This window comes from Taudactylus pleione, unplaced genomic scaffold, assembly GCF_031769625.1.
Source record: "Taudactylus pleione unplaced genomic scaffold, aTauple2 ptg000162l, whole genome shotgun sequence".
NCBI lineage: Eukaryota > Metazoa > Chordata > Amphibia > Anura > Myobatrachidae > Taudactylus > Taudactylus pleione.
Window position 1 is genome coordinate 4,361,383 of NW_028284564.1, and position 20,891 is coordinate 4,382,273.

At 39.5% G+C, this 20,891-nt stretch overlaps 1 protein-coding gene across 1 annotated transcript in view; it reads left to right on the plus strand.

The window, feature by feature from the left end:
* The window catches only part of PRDM6 (PR/SET domain 6), a 152,068-nt gene that overhangs the window by 120,695 nt on the left and 10,482 nt on the right, over nt 1-20,891 (plus strand). The window contains exon 7 of the mRNA XM_088475159.1: nt 17,943-18,119. Within this exon, the coding sequence (XP_088331285.1) occupies nt 17,943-18,119 (177 nt within the window). The remainder of the gene's footprint in view (nt 1-17,942; nt 18,120-20,891) is intronic.

Here is a 20,891-nt window from a genome sequence, read left to right on the forward strand (position 1 = left end):
TGCAGCATGAGAGCTCTCTGCGTGTCAGGAGAGCTGCAGTGTTTACGGCTGGTCTGACTTGACTAACATGCTGCGTAACTGCCCAATGTGCATTGATACTATTACCGATGTTTACACTGTTGCACGTCGTCGGATGGATATGAAGAAGTGCCCTATGCTCGGCTGTGCTTTGGAAGACATTAACATATTTTAGCAACTGCGATCCGTGAGAGAATGCCGTTGCAATTGCATTATCATCAATTTCAGGATCCGGCCCTGTGTTTGAAAAATGACAGTTAGAAACACATTTGTTGGTACATTATCTCTCTCCACATCTCTTTCTTAGCTTTGATACATCTCCCCCTATGTATTGTGCATAGTATATTTCTGATTTTGGTGCCATTCTACTCCTGTGATTTTCTTATCAGATTCTGTAACCATAACTGAAATTCTGTAGTCTGCAGTATTTATACAGTCATTTGAAACAACATATATTATAGCAGCATTGCTTTATATTCAGTCAATTTTCAGTGACCTGATGTTTCCCGTCGGTGGAGTACTGGAAACTGCATATACTGACCCCAATTTTCCTAGGCCTTTTCTATTTCTGTAGTATAGGACTCCAAACATATTTTTTGTTCATCACTTTAAAATGACTGCATGAAGGGGGTGTGAGCAGGAAGACCAATAAAAAGCTGCAACCTATGTGATTGAGGTTTCCTATTGGTCCATGTAGTAACACCCCCTCCACAGCTCCGCACAGCCTCCAGCTTTACAAAACAGCTGCCTGGAGCAGCCCCGGTGAGGAGAGCACCTGGTTTGGATGATTTTTCGCCCTGTTAGTGCAGCTTGAAGGCTCAGATGTTATTAGTAATGCAACATTTTACCACATAAATTCATGTTATATTGTGGAAAGTCATTTCTTTTAGAAGAGTAGAGAGAATTAAAGCATTTAGGGGTCTATTTACTAAGCAGTGTTAGGAGACAGAGTGAAAAGTAAAAAGAAAGTGATAAGGTGCCAGCCAATCAGCTCCCAACTGTCATCTCACAGGCTGTGTTTGAAAAATGACAGTTGGGAGCAGATTGGCTGGCACCTTATAACTTTCTTATCACTTTTCACTCTGTCTCCTAACACTGCTTAGTAAATAGACCCCTTAATGTCATTTCAGATGAGTGACACATGAGCACTTACATATTTTACTTACCTGCACATACAGTACTTTTGCATTGTCTGTGGCATTTTGCCCTTATGACTCTTTTTGTTTAGAGAGGCGGAAAGGACTATGGAGTGTGTATCCGTGAGTAATGCAAGCACATGTTCCCACATACGTGCCTCATGCACACCACAACATAACACCATGCCTGTCAGGGGGCATCTAACTTGCGGGTTATTGACCCCTGGTACAAAATGTGCACTGATGATGATAGTTACGATGGCAGGCGGCTGCATCTGACTGGCTGACTGCGACTTAATCCCCCGCACTGATTCTATTACTATTAGTGTGGCTGTTGCAATCTGTTACATTATTTGATATTTGCAATAAGTCTGCGGCACAAAAACATATTGAAACAGACAGGTTGGAAGAGACAACTGACGTTTGTATTTATTTGAACTTACTTAGTACTTTCATTGTGTGTTTCCTTGTGTATTTAATTGCATTTTACAAGGTAAATGTGACTTGGTATTTATCAATAACACTGTCCAAACACAGACAGGCTGCCTTATGTATATGACACTTCATTATTATTATTATTATACTTTATTTATATGGCACCACAAGGGTTCCGCAGCACCTTACAATGTACATAAACAAATGAGCACACAAGAAAACAGTTATTAACAGTACAAACAATGCAGGACAGATACATGATTAATACATTGCTGCATTACACTTAGATAAGCAGCATGGTGTCAGCTACCAAGGGTGGGGTACTGTTGTATATTAAAGTATAATTAAGTGAAGGAGAAATGACATGAGGGAAGAGGGCCCTACTCGTGAGAGCTTACATTCTAAGGGGAGGGGGCAGACAGACAGGGGTGACACAGATGGGCTGGATACAAGGGTCACAGTAATATAACATTTATGGAAAGGTTAGTTTAAACTTAAGAGGAAAGGACAATGAGTTGATCCAAATTTCACGAAGCCTCAAGATTTGGGGGCCACAACCAAGGTCCATTAGAGGGGTCAATTTGCTGCGTCGTTTGGTATGGCATAGTTGGAGTGGATAAGCAGATTGCATGAGGAGGTCAGGAGGGATGTGAGCAGCATTGGGAATCCAGGTACAGGCACAATCCATAGGCATGGTGGAAGTGTGGTGGTTTTTAAAAACAGTCCTTAATAGCAGGAATAGTTGATTTGTTAGTTTCTCCTTCTGTTCTCCTCCTGTTTAACTCCTGAATAACTCAGGCTTCAATTTAAAAATTCTAGTTACACTTTAAATTAAGCACTTAAAATATAAGCACACTTGCAAACGCAGCCCTGGCTTAGCAGCCCAAGATGTAAGTAATAAGTACGGCTGAAACCAAGTGTTGACACTGATTCTACCCCTCCCCAAACAGTAAAGGGTCAGCAAGCAAATAAAAAAATGGTGAGAGGACAACCCACAAACACAGATACAGAGTAATTTCCTGCCTTGGTACAGATTTTAAAACTATATGAAATACTCTATAGTTAGATTACCTAGCAATTTTAAAGGCTGTGTAATAGAAACACCAAGCAGCAAGATATGTTGGGAGCAGTAGTTAGATTACCTGTGGATGATAAGAAATGAAAAATCACATCACAGTCTTTCCCAGGTAGAAGTATAGTTAGTAATAACTCCTGAATAACTCCGACTTCAATTTAAAAATTCTAGTTACATTTTAAATTAAGCACTTAAAATATAAGCACTCTTGCAAACGCAGCCCTGGCTTAGCAGCTCAAAATGTTAATGTACTATGGGCCTGATTCAGAGCACAGCGCTCGCAAGCGGCTCAATATTTGGCCACTGCAAATGCTCCGCGTCCGGCGTGCACGAGCCCCGCTGAGCGACTGAAGTTCAGTCGCTACAGGGCTCGCTACAAGATGGGGTGGCTCTCGATGGTGAGTGACAGCTCGCCCCGTTTTGTAGGTGGGTAGGGGGGTGACTACACAAACGCAGGCGTTCCCTTAGGAACGCCTGGCGTTTGTGGGAGGACCTACTGACATCTCTACTGATGTCAGTAGTGGACCCTGCTCTATTAGAGCAGGGAGTCCACTCGGGCTTGCGGCAGCCGAGACCCCACCCCAGGGTCGCAAGCCCGATGGTTGCGATAATCGCAACGGTCTCCAGCCCGCTCGCACAAGCTGTGGGTGGACACGCACAGCTTTGCAAGCGGCCTGGAGACAAAGAAAAAAATGCCCACAGACCCTGCAAGCTGCCTGCGGCAGCGAGCGGGTCTGAATCAGGGCCAGTATTCTTCTTATTATTATCTTTTAGCACTGTACAGGGAAAATTACAAAAATACACACAATCAGTACAATATAAAAACAGACAGTACAAGGGAATAAAAATGAATGACTATATTACTAAAGGTCAATTTTAATCGATTTTGATAGATTTAAAATCGATAAAAATTGTTCAAACTCGATCAGCATCGATGTTGTGTTTCTGGAGCAAAATCACACATTTACTAACTGACAATTTTTTTAAAGTATTTGTAAATGTGAAATTTAGCCCAAAAAACACAACATTGATGTTGATCGATTTTGATCGATTTTAAATCTATCAAATTCGGTTAAAACTGACTTTTAGTAAATATACCCCTAAGAGAGTGACAACTGGGAAAGGTGGACATAAAGTCACTGACTGTAAATGGCAACATACTGGTGACAAGGATAATGCAGGGAGAGAACCAAGAGTGTGGAGGACCCTGCCGAAGAGAGCTTACAGTATGTGGGAGGTGGACAGGGAAGGGATGAAGGTTGAGGACAGAGGGCATGAGATAAAAATATGAGGAGAGCTGGCAACTTGAATGATCAGGTGAGTTTTTGGGGTATGTTTAAAAGAATGCAGTCTGCTAGATAATCTGATATGGAGGGGGTGTGAGTTCCAGAGTAGAGAGACAGAAGGGAGAAAGTCCTGGATTTGGGAGCAGAGCAAGTGGAGGTAAGAAGTGGGGAGTCAGAGGAAGAACGGAGACAGCATGGGGTAGTGTGATCTGAAATTAGGTCGGAGATGTATCAGAAGGGTTGGATACAATATCCCGGTAGTAACCATCCTGACAGTCACAATACTGGCAGGGGAATCCCAACGGTCCAAATTCTGATGGATTTTGGTGAGTATTCTAACCCTAACCTTAACTCTCATCCTAACCCTAACCCATGCCTCCAGCAGCCTAACCCTAACCATCTCCTTCGGCAGCCTAACCCTAATCATCCCCTTCTGCAGCCTAACCCTAACCATCCCCTACCACAGCCTAACCCTAACCCACCCCATAGTGTCTAACCCTAACCCTAATACTCAATGACCTTTGGGATTCTGCTGCCAGTATTGTGGCTGTCGGAACGCTTCTCGCCGAGATCCTAACTACATCCCGTGGTAGAGGGAGGAGCAATTGATTACTTTGAAAGTGAGTGTGAGGAGCTTAAAGTGGATTCTGTAGAGAAAAAGGAGCAAGTTAAGGAGTTGAAGGAAAGGAGAGGTTGAATCAGAATATGGAATTATAATATTAAGATTATAAGCAATCTGGGGGTTATTTATAAATATAAATGTATTGTGTTTTTTTTTTCATAAATGCTCTTCTCTGCCCTTTCTTCCAACATGTGACTGTTGCTATTACAACAAGGTAGGTATTTTAGAAAGAAAGGGGTATATTTACTAAGGTGAGAGTTTTTAGAAGTGGAGATGTTGCCCATACCAACCAATCAGATTCTACTTAACATTTAGCTAGCACCGTCTAGAAGATAATAGCTAGAATCTGATTGGTTGCTATGGGCATCATATCCATTTCTAAAAACTCTCACTTTAATAAATATACCCCAAAGTCTGGGATCATGTATTCGTTTAATAATAAACTGCAAGTCACCAGTTTGGTGACGCTGCATTTATGGCTGGCCATAGATAAACAGTATAGTGTTTATATAATTATGCTGAATGAACATAACACCTCATGTGTCTTCCAATGACAAATGTTTCTCCACTGCACAAAACCCCCCAAAAAAGGCTTATTTGACAGTATTTCAATAAGAGATTTATGCGTACATTAAAACAACTACTGTTAGAAGCTAATTGTGTGTGCTGAATGCATTACTCAGATGTGAGGGAACATGATTCCCCACAGAGTAACATAATATGGGAGAAAATATATGAGAAGTATTTTTTTTTTTTTTTTAATAAAGATTAAAGAAAGAAAACTGTGGGACCTCAGAGTTAAACTGCAGAATATGCAAAAATCATCTTCCTTGGCTGGATGTAAAATCCTATAACTTAAATTGACTTATGGCTGCTTATTCAGTATCTGTACAGAGACAGCATTTTTTATGGAGAATCACAATCAATACTGATGGGAAGTGTGATCTACTTTCCTAAATACCACGGTTGCCAACATTTTTAAACAGTTGGAATGATGGAATGATGTGTTGGCTGCTGAACTAGTAGATGAAAGCATCTGGTAGAGCAAAGTATCTTAGCAAACCCTGTAACACTACAATCCCCATCATATCATGTTTGCTGAGTTACTTTATTTATTTATTTTGCAAATACTCAGTCTCACAAAATTTTAAGTTATGAAATAAAGAAAATTGAATATAACTTCCAGAAAAAGAAGTTGCTCAGTATTGAAAAAAGGACATTTCCTACCGCAAAAATTTCCAGGGACGAATATTTAAAACCTGCATCTACAGATGTGTCCTGCTACATCTTTGCCGCGAATGGATACGCACGCTGTGTTTCCACCCGCGACTCCATAGGAATGCATGGTGTGATCACAATGCGCGCCATAGCATACCATAGCGTATGCTGCTGCGGGTAATCGCATGGCATGTTTGTAACGCGATCGGCAAAGATGTAGCAATACACATCTGTACATGTGCTAAATTTATAAATGGCAGTTTTAAATATAATTTTGTTCCAAGTTTAATTTTATTAAATGTGAACCAGGAAGAACAGCAAAGTAGACCCTCTGCAAACACAATAACAAAGGAAATGTCATACCTCAGAAGACGGCATCCCTCGGGTAGTCACAGCCATTGAAAGGCAAATACCACCAGTTTTTACCCCAGTCTTCTCTTACACCACTATCATAAATGTCCCCTAGAATCTCTTATTGGGTGGGATACATGATGCATCACATTTTGCCAGTGATGCATCCCACCAATCACCACGTGCATGCCAGTGTAAATAACGCCAGTATGTATGAATAAAATCACAAAAGACAACCCTCCCCGTTAGAGCTATCCCTTGTGACAGAAGGACTTCCGGCTTCATGACCCAGATGTCCTTCTACGCATGCCTTCAGGTGATGCACGCTCCACAGGGGGGTGCTGGGATGGCGACGCCCACCACATCCAAGCCCCAGAATGTAAAGCATTCTGGAGCTTGGTGTATATACTGTAAGTGGCCAAATCTCCAAATATGTCATTTTCAAAGGTTTGACTGCAAAAATCACATTGGTGCATCCCGCCCATTATCTATTACCATAATTCTTCAACAATTATTGGAGTGTTTTATGGGCACTGGTGACACAAATATTGCTAAGACCAGAGTTGGAAGGAAGAGGGTCCTGCCCATGAGGTTGTCATTCCAACACACCCAGAATACATATGAGGATAATCTTATCATAGAAGGATAAGTGAGGTAACACCTTTCTATATATATCATATGTGTTACTAGAAGTTAATTAAGATAATATTGCGGGCTATATTCCATCCACTGTTGTTTATATAATAATTGCCGCATTTAATACCATCCTAGATATGTATGCAGAAAAATTGAGGCTTTTATACAGACCTTGACCACTGCTACACTTGCAGTATATAATCTGCTATTATTACTATAATGCTTAAATCAGCTTACTTGCTAGTAAATCTGTTGTCAAGTCTGTAGAGACCTTACCACACTCAATTCTTATGGTCTTTAATTGTATTGTAATCTGCTAATATTTAGATGGGCAAAAAATGTTAACCACTGCTATGCTGCAGTGCATTCCTGCTAATATGCAGACAGGCAAAAATATATATTAACCACTGCTATGCTGCAGTGCATTCTTAAAAATAATAATAATAGTCGTGCCAATTAACCAGTATTGTACCTGCTGGTTTATTTATTGATGTGTGAATGGACAAAGTTGTTAACCCTTGCTAGTGTATTGCGTCCTACCTATTGAGCGGTATGATAACCGAGTCAGTTTAACTGATGTAATACCCGTTAATTTGTCTGCTTGTTTTGCGGACGGGCAAGGTTAATAATCACTGCTGTACTTCAATACGCTGCCGGATAAACTGACTTCCATTAACCCGATGTTCTAGTTGATATTTGTTCACTCTATGATACTAAACACGCAGACGGACAATAGTGTGACCACCGCTATATGCAATACATCCTTCACAGAAATTAGTATGACAGCCGGATCAACTAAATTGTATTGTACCCGCTATAGAATATACGGGGAGATCCTCAGTTACCATATACATTCACATTGCACATTCCACATATCACATTTCATATTTATATCTTTTGTTTAACCATGCTGGAGTACAGAGGGCACATATGCCGACGTACGTTTCGCTTAACTGCTTTTTCAAGGCAAACAGATTGCCAGGAAAACCGGGACTTTTAAACCTCCTCCAACCAATCAGGGGATTTATACATGGATGCTTGGAATTCTCCTCTTTTAAATTAACCCATTCGGGAAAATATGTGTCTAATAGATTTACAATAAAATATGTTTAGTTATTTTCATATAGATCCATTAATATTGAGCATTAGTGTTTTTTATATAGATCTCCAATTAGAATTTTATGCTGAAATATTACTTAATCCACTAGGTTATCAATCATTGATATATTAATTTATTATGTTCTTATAATTAAAATATCAATTGATATAGCCCTATCATTGTTCACACCAGCAGTGTGGATGGTCATCCCTACTCCTCCAGAACCAGTTACCCATGTGCTGCAGCTGTACTGCCCTAAGTACCCCCTGCCTTCTGCAGGACCAGGCCAGCTTCCTCCTTCCCCTCTACCCTGATGCCCTCTATTCTTTCCCTCTCATCCAGAGGACCAGGCCCACCCCCTCTTTCCACTCTACCCTGCTACCCTCATTCTATTCTGCCTAGAGTTCTGTAGGACAGAGGGGCTGTGAGACCTCCATCATGGTAAGTTCATGTACAGGGAGGCACTGGGATGTTATTTAGGTATATTGGGAATGTAGTGCCACATGCACTCACTGCAACAAGATACTAACCGCCTCCTATTTTATTTTAGTGTGGGACAAAGTATATTTTTGCACCTGGGCCCACCACTCACTAGTTCAGCCACTGGTGTGACAAGAACTCAGATATTACATTATTTGCAATGTGCAGGTATAATGAGTGTATAAACAGAAGAAACTGAGTATTTAAGTTATGAGTAGATGTCCATCATTATGGGCCAGACTGTCCCAGCCCTTAGAAACACTTGTTTTTCTCTTTCCAGAGACCCTTATGATGATAGGCACCCATGGCATTTGCATGGTCTGCTTTGACTATATATAAAATACTTGACATTTCTCATGAACATAAAAGCAGTTTTACTCTAATTTTACTTTATATGTAACAATAGAAGGTTAAATTCTCTATTAAACCATATAGAAAGCTATAAACTATACAAACCGACTAATTTAGTGGAGGAGGAGATTTTGCTAAAAAAATTTGAAGCAAGCAAGATTCTTGTTAAGTGCAATATTTCTATTGCACATACAAATTCACATTTGTAAACTTTGATAGAGGAGCACTCGGCGTTGCCTCTTCCTACCTTGGCCGCCGACCACTAAGATCTGGAGCAGCTCTTGCTGGAGGCGCAACGATTGACCTGCGCTTTTTGCGTATGCGTTGCTACACCATGCATCTTTCTCGACCATCCATCCAAGCTAATGGACATGCCCCTGATATCTTCCAGTGTGGGAGAGCCTGCATAGACCCCAGATTCCACTATCTAACCACCGCAGCATATATTACAGATCCTGCTGCTGCCACATATAATCTGACCATAAACTGTATACAACAGGCGATCCTACACCAGACACCTATTTGTTATGATGGGCGCAGCTGTCAGCTGGGCAAATTGAAAATAGCCAACAGTTGCCTAATCTACTACTGAAGCGGAATATATGACTCTGACAGAAACAGCCAAAACATTATCGCTGAAAGAGACTATGGGGTATATTTATTAAAGTGCAGATTTTTACAAGTGAAGATGTTTCCCATAGCTACCAATCAGATTCTAGATATAATCTTCTAGAAGGTGCTAGATAGATGTTAAGTAGAATCTGATTGGCTGTTATGGGCAACATCTCCACTTCTAAAATCCTGCACTTTAGTAAACATACCCCTATGTGTGAGCTAGATATTTCTTAACATAAATAAGATGAGACCATCAACATAGCATGTGACAACAGAAAAGTGCGATAAACTTATCTTCCAATACCAAGCATCGTGATAAATCCAAAGACATTGTCATAAAACACAATTTCATTAGAGAGCTGATAGATAGCGTCTAAGGGTGGGATGTACTATAGGGAAAAATGTGGTAAACTGCTTTACGGCATTTTCCATATGTACAAAGCACGAGAATGCGATGCATTCCCGTGCTTCATCCCGGTGGGTAACGCCATCTTCAAGTGGTGTTACTCAATAGAAGCCTATGGGATTCTTTTTGGGACACCTCCCCTGAGAGGGATCCAATCGGATCCCTCCCAGCATCCCCGTGCCCCGTGTTTTTCTGCACATGCACAGAAGGACGCCAGAGGGAGTTCTGGGTGCTAAACCCGGAAGCCCCTCTCTCAGGAGGCATCGCAAAGGACAGCTCTTATTGGAAAAGCTAAAACTAAGATGCAGGGAAGTGTATTGGTTAGACTACAACCTACATACACAACATAGGGGCTGTGCGCATATACACTTCAGTGAATATCATGTATCTCTGTTTTGTTTGAAGTATCACCACTTGTGAAAAATTATAGGCTGTGAAGTGTGTAGACCTGATAGGTCAAATTTCCTAAATACACATATATAAACCAAGATAAACCCAGAGACTGGCTATATAAATAATAAGTGGAATAAGTGTCTCTATATATGATAAGCCAGCATGTGTGATACATATCCAGCTGAACAAGTCAGATTACACAGTATATAAATACAATTGAGAAACTGCACTGACAACATGATCTGAGGGGTTGTCTGTTTCTGTGCCTTGATACTATTTACATAAACTAAGACGCAAGGAAGCATACTGACTAGACTACAGCCTACGAAATAGTGGCTATGTGCGCACCCAGTTCAATGAATAAAAGAGAGACCATGCGGTAAAAGGGGAATGATAGACTTAACAAGTCACATTATACCATACTATAGATACAATTGCACATAGTAGAGGAGAACATTTCCTAGCCCTTTAGGCTACTAACTAGCCCAATAGGGAACAAAAGTTACACTGTTTCCAAATAACCGCTACTTAGATACTGTGAAGTTACAAATTAGGAACAACACTGAGAAAACCAAAGGCACATTAGCAACAAATATTATGATTGCTATGAAATTCTGTGGATATAACAGATAGAAAATGAAACTACAACAAACTAGTCACACACAAAATTATTGGAGAATAAAATAGGAACACCGTACAGGTGGACAATTGATTTTTATAATCTTTATTTACACTGCTTCTAACTGATATCCTACTATATTTTATAAATTTTCTGCTTTATATTTTAGGGTATTAAATAAAAGTTATGTTTTAAATTAAATACATACTCACTATCATGTTTTAATTGGATAACAATAAGACAATATACCATATGATAGTAGGAGTATAAGGCACTGAGTAAAGAAACCCCTACTGTTGTTTTCTCTCCTTTTTTCTAAAATATGGTATAGATAGGGGGTATCGGTAGCACTTCCTGATTTCAGATAGGAATTGGAATTAGAAAATAGATAATAGATGATTATATAAGCATTTTTTAAATTACTCCTAGACAGTCACCCACCAGATATTATGCTATCATTAAGACAAGTGAATAGAGAGTGCCGAATATCGGTGCGGGATCTCTCCCTTCGCCTCGTAAAAGCTGTCCTTTGCAATATTCTAGGTACATACCACGGTAATCAACCGCTGTATGTACTCGATGAGAGGCACAATGTTCCTGTTTCTACCTGGGTTAAAAATCCTTCTTCTGGTAAAGCTGAAGCTGACCTGCCGTGTGGACTAACTTCCATTGCACACCTCTGCCACCTACAATCATAGTGTCTGTGAAATAAATATAACCCCACACATAAGGTTTCTAGCCATCATAGATTACCATCTGTATACTCACTTTACTTTCTGTATTAATCTATAGACTCACTTTACTTTCTGTAGTGGAGTACACTTTTTCAGAGGACATGTTGGAACATTAAAGTTTCAGGTGAAATCTGTTGAGCAGCCTGTAAACTTGGAATGATTAAAGCTGTGTTCATACTTGACAGCAAGGTCAAACAGGTTAATTTATAATGCCTCTTATTATACGCTTGGTTTCCTTTGTAAAGTATCCACAGGACTTGTGTAATGAGAGTTGAGAGACATTACATGGCAATGTGCAGTACAAATTAAGTTAACAGCCATTTCACTTATTCGATCATTCATTATTCTTAACCTTTAGAAAAGTTTTCTAACATATGTGTATACATCAGCACTTAATTAGTATGTTTTTTAAACATTTTAAACTGTAATATAATAAGAGTTCCAGTGTTTTTTTTTAAGCAAATGTAATGAAGAACTCTGGCTTAAATAATTAACTTTCTTTAGCTGCTTACTAAGGCAACTTAGATTAAATATTACATAGTGGGTTCTTTGAGTGTTAAAGTAGTGTAGTGTCATCTGGTGTCAGACAGGACAATGATGTTTTATTTAGAGGTGTGCGGTGTGGTTTTGCTGAAAACCGAATACATTTGTATTGTGGAGCTCCGAGTCGAATCGAGTCCTGGCTCGAATCACTTTTTGGTTCCGAGTAGAACAGAGTCCTGGCTCGGATCACTTTTGAGGTTCCGAGTCCCAGCTTAAGTCTGCTGTAAATTCTGAACTTGGATTTAAAAAACTAATCTTAGGCTTTGGATTGCATGTAAACGGGTCCAAATTACATGATTGTATCTGTTTTATCAATTTTAAAGGTATCTAAAACACTTGAGAGTAGTTTAGCCAAAACCAAAATAAAAACCATAACATTTGAGGGTGGTTTTGCCAAAACCAAAACACGGGGGTCCACACACTTCCACTTCTCTTATTTTATTACCAAGGGCTTGCTCTCTAGTATAACTGTATTATTTTGTAAATACAACCACATTGTTGCCCTTATGTGAAATGATAAAATAACCCGTAATAATTAACTAAACTATTTAAAACCTATAAGTTATACAGGACACATAAACCCAAAGCTGCATTCAGAAAATACATTTCTGCACTGTGATTCAAACACCCAGGTTATACCTCAGAGTCACAGGTGTCTGTGTTGACCTAGCAGAGAGGGGGATCTGAGCAGGGACAGGCAGGACACACAATAATACACAGGCTTTACCTCATAGTCCTGAGTGTCTGTGATGGACTGAAAGAAAGTGGGGTCAGATAAGGGACAGGCAGCATCAAAACACAAGAGATGCAGAGGATGATTATGATGATGATAAATAGGGGACCTAGGACCCAGCAGCCAGTTTCAGGGACCCCCATTATCTCTGCTCAGTGGTGGTGTGGAGACTGCAGCACCATCCAGTTAGGAGTAGTAAGGAGAGAAGCTGCACAGAAGATACTCTGCAGCTGTTAGGTTGGAGGGGAGGAACTATTTAGAAGATTGAAAGACCACACCTCTAAGATAGAAGAGGTTAGAGGAGGAGGGGAGGAGCTTTACAGAATATAGACAGTCTGCACCTGCCAGGTAAGATGGGTTGGAGGAGGTGAGGAGCTATACAAAGGATAGGCAGGAAGAAGGATTCGCTCTAGGCTCCCATGACCACTGCAGAGATGGAGGGTCTTTCATAAAGATTAGCGGTTACAGATCAATGGATACCCTATACAGGCACAGGTGCTTGACCTACACCATAATTGCAGCCACCCGCACACAGCTGCCAACATATTGGTGGCTTCTGCTTTGCCACCTGGACCAATCAAAAACAAGAATTGCAGCTCAGCCAGTCACAAGTGCCAAGTGTGAATTCCACCAAGTGGAGCCCAGTGTGAAAGTCTTTTTGGTGCCCTCATGCCCCCTGTGTCACCTCCAGCCTCATGTCCCTTCTGTCACCTCCAGCCTCATGTCCCCTCTGCCACTTCCAGCCTCATACCCCCTGTCCCCTCCAGCCTGTGTCATTCCAGAGCCAATCCCTCCCCCTCCATTTCTCCCTTTAACTTACCTTCTTATTTGTTAGCCTAACTGCTCCTCTTCCCTTCAGCTGTGCCTTGCTGCACAATGAAAATAAAACACAGGGACTTGGATAGAAGGGTGTCATGGCACCACAAACAGCAATACTGCCCGCATGATCCATTGTGCTGGGTGGTTCACAGAAGTCACTTTTCTGGGTTTTTTTTTCAACAGACCCCACTTGACCACACCACTACCGTGCAGGCGATGGGAGAAGATGTGAATAGTAGAAGTTAGGAGAAAACAGGAATAGGGGGAGATGGGAGATAACAGAAATAGTGGGGGATGGGAGAAGATGGGAACAGGGGGAAATGGGAGAAGTTGTGACCATGCTAGGCTGGGCTTCCAGCATCTTGCTGGCATAGGCTCCGGTGATGGTGTGTATATAATATATATATATATATATATATATATATATATATACATATCCGTAAAGTTTTCTTTTAACCTTGTAAAACTATTGTTTACAAAAATGTCCCCGAAATTGCAGATTTTTTAAATGATCAAATTAAGTACATAAGAGCTAGTTAACCCTTATTCAATATGATTTTATTAACAAATCTGCATTTGTTAAAATTATACTGAATCGAGTTTAAATAGCTCTTATATACATCATTTGATAATTTAAGAAAATCAACAATTTTTGGAAATTTTTTGGAAAAGATATCCAATTAAGTGGATAAATAATAATAATAATAATAATAATAATAATAATAATAATAATAATAATAATAATTTAACAGTATTTAAGTAACACATAGTATAGTTACATATTTTTTTTAACCAAAGTATAGTTTTAAGAAGTCTTGTAGTGAACACCGTAGTTTCACCAGATGCAAAGCTCATTCTTGGCGCCAAACCCTTGTGCCGTTGCCAGCACCACCTTTTTATCTCTGTGTGCAACTAAGTTATTTTCCATTGTGGGCACCTAAATGCAATTATTAACAGGGACCATAAGCCGGGAATCTGCTCAATATTAGCAACATGTTCTATTTATTAAAATGAGAACATTACCTTAATAGGTTTAAGACCAGAAGATACACATTACAGACCCTTAATTGAGAAATGACTCAAGTTTTGGCCGGTAGCTAAAGACATTTAATCAACTAGGTGACCCATAGCAGTTTCAATTTCCATGAGCCCTGGGGAATCTTCAAGACCGTACAATTAATAAAAGGCTTAAATACAGAATAAGTATTTTAACGGCTGAACAAATAAAGTGACTGAAGAGTAAATAACTAAATGATTGAAATATGCTGGAACATTATTTAAAAAAAAAAAGTCCTAGTAAATATTTGGAAAAAAGAATGTGATTGAAACTTAATTTGTTGGTGGCACTTAATGACTAGACGTCTCCATCACTGTTCTAGGTTTCATTATCCTGGAAGCCACAGGACAGACTTTACAGAAATAGCTGTGCAAGTGTGTGTGCTCACACTCGCACACACACACTTATGAGTTAATGGTATTCTAATTATTTATCTTAAGTTTTTTAATTCCATCTTACAAACTTCCTCAGGATTAAGTGCAGTATTTTCACCTAAGGCCATCCTATTGTATATATAGGCATACTTTACTAACTCTACATACAGTATACTGATGGAGCACTATTATTACAGATGAGCGTGCCCCACAGTCTGGAACACAACGCTCTGGCATTCCCAGGATCATGTGTATCAGAGACAAGAAAAAGAGGAGAAAGTAGGCTCTTTTTGTGGGGCACTCTTATGTAATTTAGTGTAGTAATTAAAAATTCATTTTTATTATGATCCATTAAAATAAATGACCAAGGTATATGAAAATCAAAACAACACAAGTCAAAATGTATTATATGTTACACTAAAATCATTCTGTGTGTTCTGGGAACTTTATCAAGTTCTAGTAACACAATCAAATATAAAAGCGAAGAGCGAAGATATTGATGGATAATAGTATAGAACAGTTTGTTCCCAGGATCATGCCATTACTGCAAAATAGAGGTGCTTCATCTGTCTACATAACACTTTGTGTAACTGCTGATACCTGGGCATTGCTAGAAACCATAGTGCACTGTGGACTTCCTTCATATCTTAAACAGTTTTTCTGATTTAGTGGAGGATCGGCAAGTAACTCTCCTTCCCCCTGCCCCCACGGATCAATGAAGAATAATGACATACAGACAAATTTTACACTTTTTCACTCATGTTGCATTTTCACTTCATTGTTGTAAATTAATTACTACTGAAATCTTACAAGGCATCCAAATATCTCCAAGGATGGTAGCAGATGCCATTGTAACAACAGTATGATGCAGTACTATTAATAGGTATTCTGTAAGGTAACCTGATCTATTGGTATATAAAACAAGAAAAAAGCACATTAGATCTGGCAGTTGTAGAATAAATTGAGCTCATGCACGGTTTTATTTTATGGGAAACAAAAATTATTCTACTTACAAGTAGGATATATTTCCTTTTAATTGTTTTTTTTTGTATACTTGTTCCCTACTTTTCCAAAATGTAACGGTAGTACATGCTGCTGTCCAATTGCATAATTACTGCCACATTACATTGTTATATATTTATATTTGTGTTCTAACTTTTGGGTTTGGCTCTTTTTTCACTTTCTTCATGATGTGTCTTCTAAGAAAATGTCAATATGGGACAAAGCTTGGTTTCATAGGTCTCATGAGTATAATTGTTATACTTTATCTCATTAATCAAGCAGAATAACAGCTACGGCTTAAGACACAACAACAATCCGGGATTTTATTTGCAGTCACCGTGTTCTCTCTTGGGTTGTCTTAAACTAGATAACTGCAGATCATAAATGTTAATAGTCCCTTACGTTGCTACACAATTGATTGCAAACAAATAAATAAGATGGGTTATTATGTCATTGTTTTCTGGCCTTTTTGTTGAAATGTAATGCAAAAACAACAACAAACAATTGCGCATCATTTGCAATATTAGATATAGGTAATGATGCGTAATTTTTTTTTTTTTTTATCTTACTAATGTGCTTTGGTTGCCTAAAGGCCAACTTTTATAGGACCATTCAAGCCAAAAACCAATGTGGCTGGTGCAGAGGGAGTACCACGCCAGTGGACATAGTGTATCTTGGGTGACTGGTCTGCATGTGCGCAGGCGGCACTTAAAACTTCACTTTACCAATTTTAAACCATGTTTTCACCCATTTTCAAGTACCCCAAATGTGACAGGACTACTTATTTTCTCCTAATAAAACTGCTTAATGCTATTCTTCACCACTTGTACAAAGACGCTATATAGAAGCACTTAAGTAACCCCAAATAGCTCCAGGGGGGCTAATCAGGGACATCTATACTGATCCTCAATGTTAGTGCATCTTTTGGGGGGTATCAGGCTGACTTCCCCATTTCTGACAGCACTTCTCGCCTGTTTGAGTTTTGCCGGGACGCGTTTTTGCGTCTTTTGGAATTGAATATGGCGAATAGCGGGGGCACGCATGATGTTTCCGCGGCTAAAACACGCAAAGTCGGCAAAAAGTGCGGCATGCAAACAAGTATCGCGGGTGCGAAACTAATTGAATAGGGCCCTGTGTTTGAAAAATGACAGGAGCTGATTGCTTCATACTTTATCACTCTCCACTTTATCACTCTCTAAGGCTTAGTACATTTCCCCATGACTGGAGAGGTGTGACAGGAAAAGGAAGAGGTGGTCTATGGCAAGTTGAGCGCAGCAGAGGGGCGTTTAGACAAATCTGCTTAAATAGGCATATATGTCTGCTATGAGGTCTGCGACAGGGTGATATAATGATGATGATGCATCTTGAGATATGTAGGGCTCTGTATATTAGTGGAAATATGCTACATTTCAGTGCTTTGTTTTTTAAAGTAATTTATGGCCATTTTGTCAACTACCCAACTTTAATATATTTTACAAGAGGCTAGTAGCTAGAAATAGATATATACTAAAGATCCTGATATTTGTTACACTAATGAGAGAAAAATATCCTGGATTCTGTGGCTTAGGAGTTTTTACACATGTACTCTGATTTCTCTTATTCCAACAATAGTGAAGTATGTTTTTATTGGAAAACCTAGACAAGTGACACTACTGACAATGGTAGTTTGGGGTTTCCTTTGTAAAAATGCTTAAACATAACATGTGCAGTGCAAGTTAGTAGAATTATATGTTCCATTAGAATAAAATGGATGCCAGGTACCACAGAATTCTATATCTTTGTCTTAATAACATATTAATATGAATGCAAAATGTTTCTATCAAACAGATACAAATAAATACAATTGCATTTTGCAAGTTATATTAAAATCAACTTTTTTGTTCTACATTATATGCGAGTTCATGTAGAAACAGCTCAATTGTGTAATCTATCTCTTTTAGACCTTACCAGTGTGGACATTGCTCTCAGTCCTTCTCCCAACCATCAGAACTAAGAAACCATGTAGTCACCCACTCCAGCGACAGACCCTTCAAGTGTGGCTATTGTGGTAGAGCTTTTGCTGGCGCAACCACATTAAACAACCACATCCGGACGCACACAGGGGAAAAACCTTTTAAGTAAGTAAATTGTATAATAAGGAAAATGGCAATTTACAAAATCATAAATGACCAGTAGCTTATTCCATATTACTTTGCTTATAATGCTAAGAAACTATGGCCAATTTTTAGAGCATTTGATGGTTCCAGAGCTACAAAATTGGCCATTGGATGATTTATTTGTTAGTCCCATATGTTCACATAAACTTTTGTATTACTGCTCATAAAACACCATTATAATCTAGTGCATTTATTCACAGGTTTGGTCCTTGAAGGATATTTGCACAACATGTACGACATACACCTATACAACAGATAAGTTAAAAGCTAGGTCAATCATTAAGATTTAATATACAAGAGTAGATTTACTAAAACTTCTAAAAGGAAAACTGAAGGTGTTACTCCTGGCAACCAATCAGATTTTAGCTATCATGTACCTAGTATATTCTAGCAAATTATAGTTGAAATCTGATTGGTTGCTATAGGCAGAACCTATAGGAGATTTTGTAAGTTTACCCCCTAGATTTAAGTTGATCAGGCAGAGGGATTTCCAATTTGATCCCCATTACTTTTCTGTCTTTATCTTCAACAATCCCGCATGATGTAACTCCATGGCTGCATCAAGGGCCATATGGGCCTATGACCAGTGCTGTGTGGCTAGGCCTACACTATCAGCCATAATGTCTCTCTAAGGGGTCTATGTACTAAGCCTTGGAGAGAGATAACGTGAAGAGTGAAAAAAAGTACCAATCAATCAGCTCCTAACTGTCATTTTACAGGCTATGTTTGAAAAATTACAGTTAGGAGCTGATTGGTTGGTACTTTATCTATCTCCACTTTATCTCTCTCCAAGGCTTAGAACATCTCCCATATTATACGTAAAAGAAGAAAAATTTCATCTTTTTGAGGAAAATGCACATACAATTTTAATACATATGATCCATGGCGACCATGTTGTCAGCTGGGTGGCTTGTCATCATGCTGGTCTTAAGATGTAGTCTGGCCCTGCATAACGCCACACTATTAGCTCAGTACTCTGTGCTCATAAAGAGGCAACTGATGATTATCTAATACTGCTTTTCCTGACTCGGGTTTGACCCGATATTTGGAACACAGTAAATGGGTCAGAACCTGGACATACCCCTTTCCACTATGACGCCGATCTGGGTTATTCCCGGATTGGCGCCATTCACACTGCACATGGGTGCAGTGGAACACTTTTCCCGGCGCTTGGAGATGACCTCATCTCCAAGCGCTGAGAAACCAGGAAGTCCCCATGCTGTTAACGGGTCCCGGGTCGGAAGACCCGGGTTACCCGTTTACACTGCAGAGTTTCACTGGTCATTCCCGTGTTAAACCCTGCAAGTTACCTGGGTTGGTTTGCTGGGTCACTCGACCCGGGAATCCAAGCCTGGCCCCTTTTACATCTAACTCTGCAATAACCTGGGTTTTAACTCTGGTGTTAAAGGGTTATAAGACAAAGATGTGACTCGTCATCAGCTTCTCTTTGTTCAGCATTTTATTGATTATCCAGAATCAGATAAGTGTTAATACAGTGTATAAAGAATTAATGGAGTACATTAATACCCAAATATGAAACCAATTTCATATTTTTATAATATAGAAACAAATATAGTAATAATAAATTTGCATATTTAATGAGTTATATTATTGTTATCACTTGTCACTAATTTTTAAATGGTGCTCCAACCAGTCAGCTTTTAACTGTCATGTGTTTGAAAAATGACAGGAGCTGATTGGTTGGAGTACAATTTAAGATTAGTAATGAGTGATTACAAGAATATCACTCGTTATTAAATGGGGCTCTATATGTGCTTAAAATTAATAATATCATATATATTTATATCCAATTTATGCAGCATTCTACAGAGAACATTTGTCATTTATATCAGTCACAGATAGGACCCTGGTCTGAAATTGAACTCATGACCTCCATGCTATGGGGTGGTAATGCCATACCCACCAACCATCCCACTTTGGGCGTAACAGTGTCATTTTTCAGGCACTGTTCCACAATCCCTCCCATGGGCTGTAGTGTCCCGTGGGGGGAAAAGGTTGGGGCAGCACTCTATCTCCACTGGTGACTAAATGAAAAGTATGCACGGCATCTAGATAGTGCGGAGGGGGAGGAGAGTATTGGTGCAGCCAAGCATCGCTGGGAGCACTGGGCACGCCCCCAGAGTGATGGAAACCAGGGCATGATGTGAGGCCACAGCCCCTTACTGTGAAGCCATGCCGTTTACTGTAAGAGCGTGCCCCCTTTTGGGCACACACAAACTGTCCCTCCTTCCAGCCCCAGTATATTGGGAACTCTTTAATGCTAACCACTATTCCACCAAGCAGCACTGTACCAGGACTATTCCTGGTACAGTATACAAATGGTTTATTGTTGCTTTAATTTACTTTTCATTTCATTTTTGTGCTACTTGCACTAGAGGCTGTTGGATGCACAAGTGGCTTAATTGATTCAAAATATGACTTTACTCCCAAAGATCAGTTGACTGCCACAGATCTCAAGACTTTAGGCAGGAATTAATACCAATCAAAATCCATATCACATCAATTAAAAGTTATACCGTTCAACCAATCCCAAAAGCACACCCAAGATTGGTACATTTAAAAAATCTGAAGGGATATAACAGGAGGTCTCCAGCAGTAAAGTAAAAGTATAGCTTGACCAAAGAGCTTAACATCTTAACACTACTAGATCCCATGTTTACAGATTAGAGGCTGTGATAAATAGTCCCCATTAGGGGTTTGTTGTTAGGATAA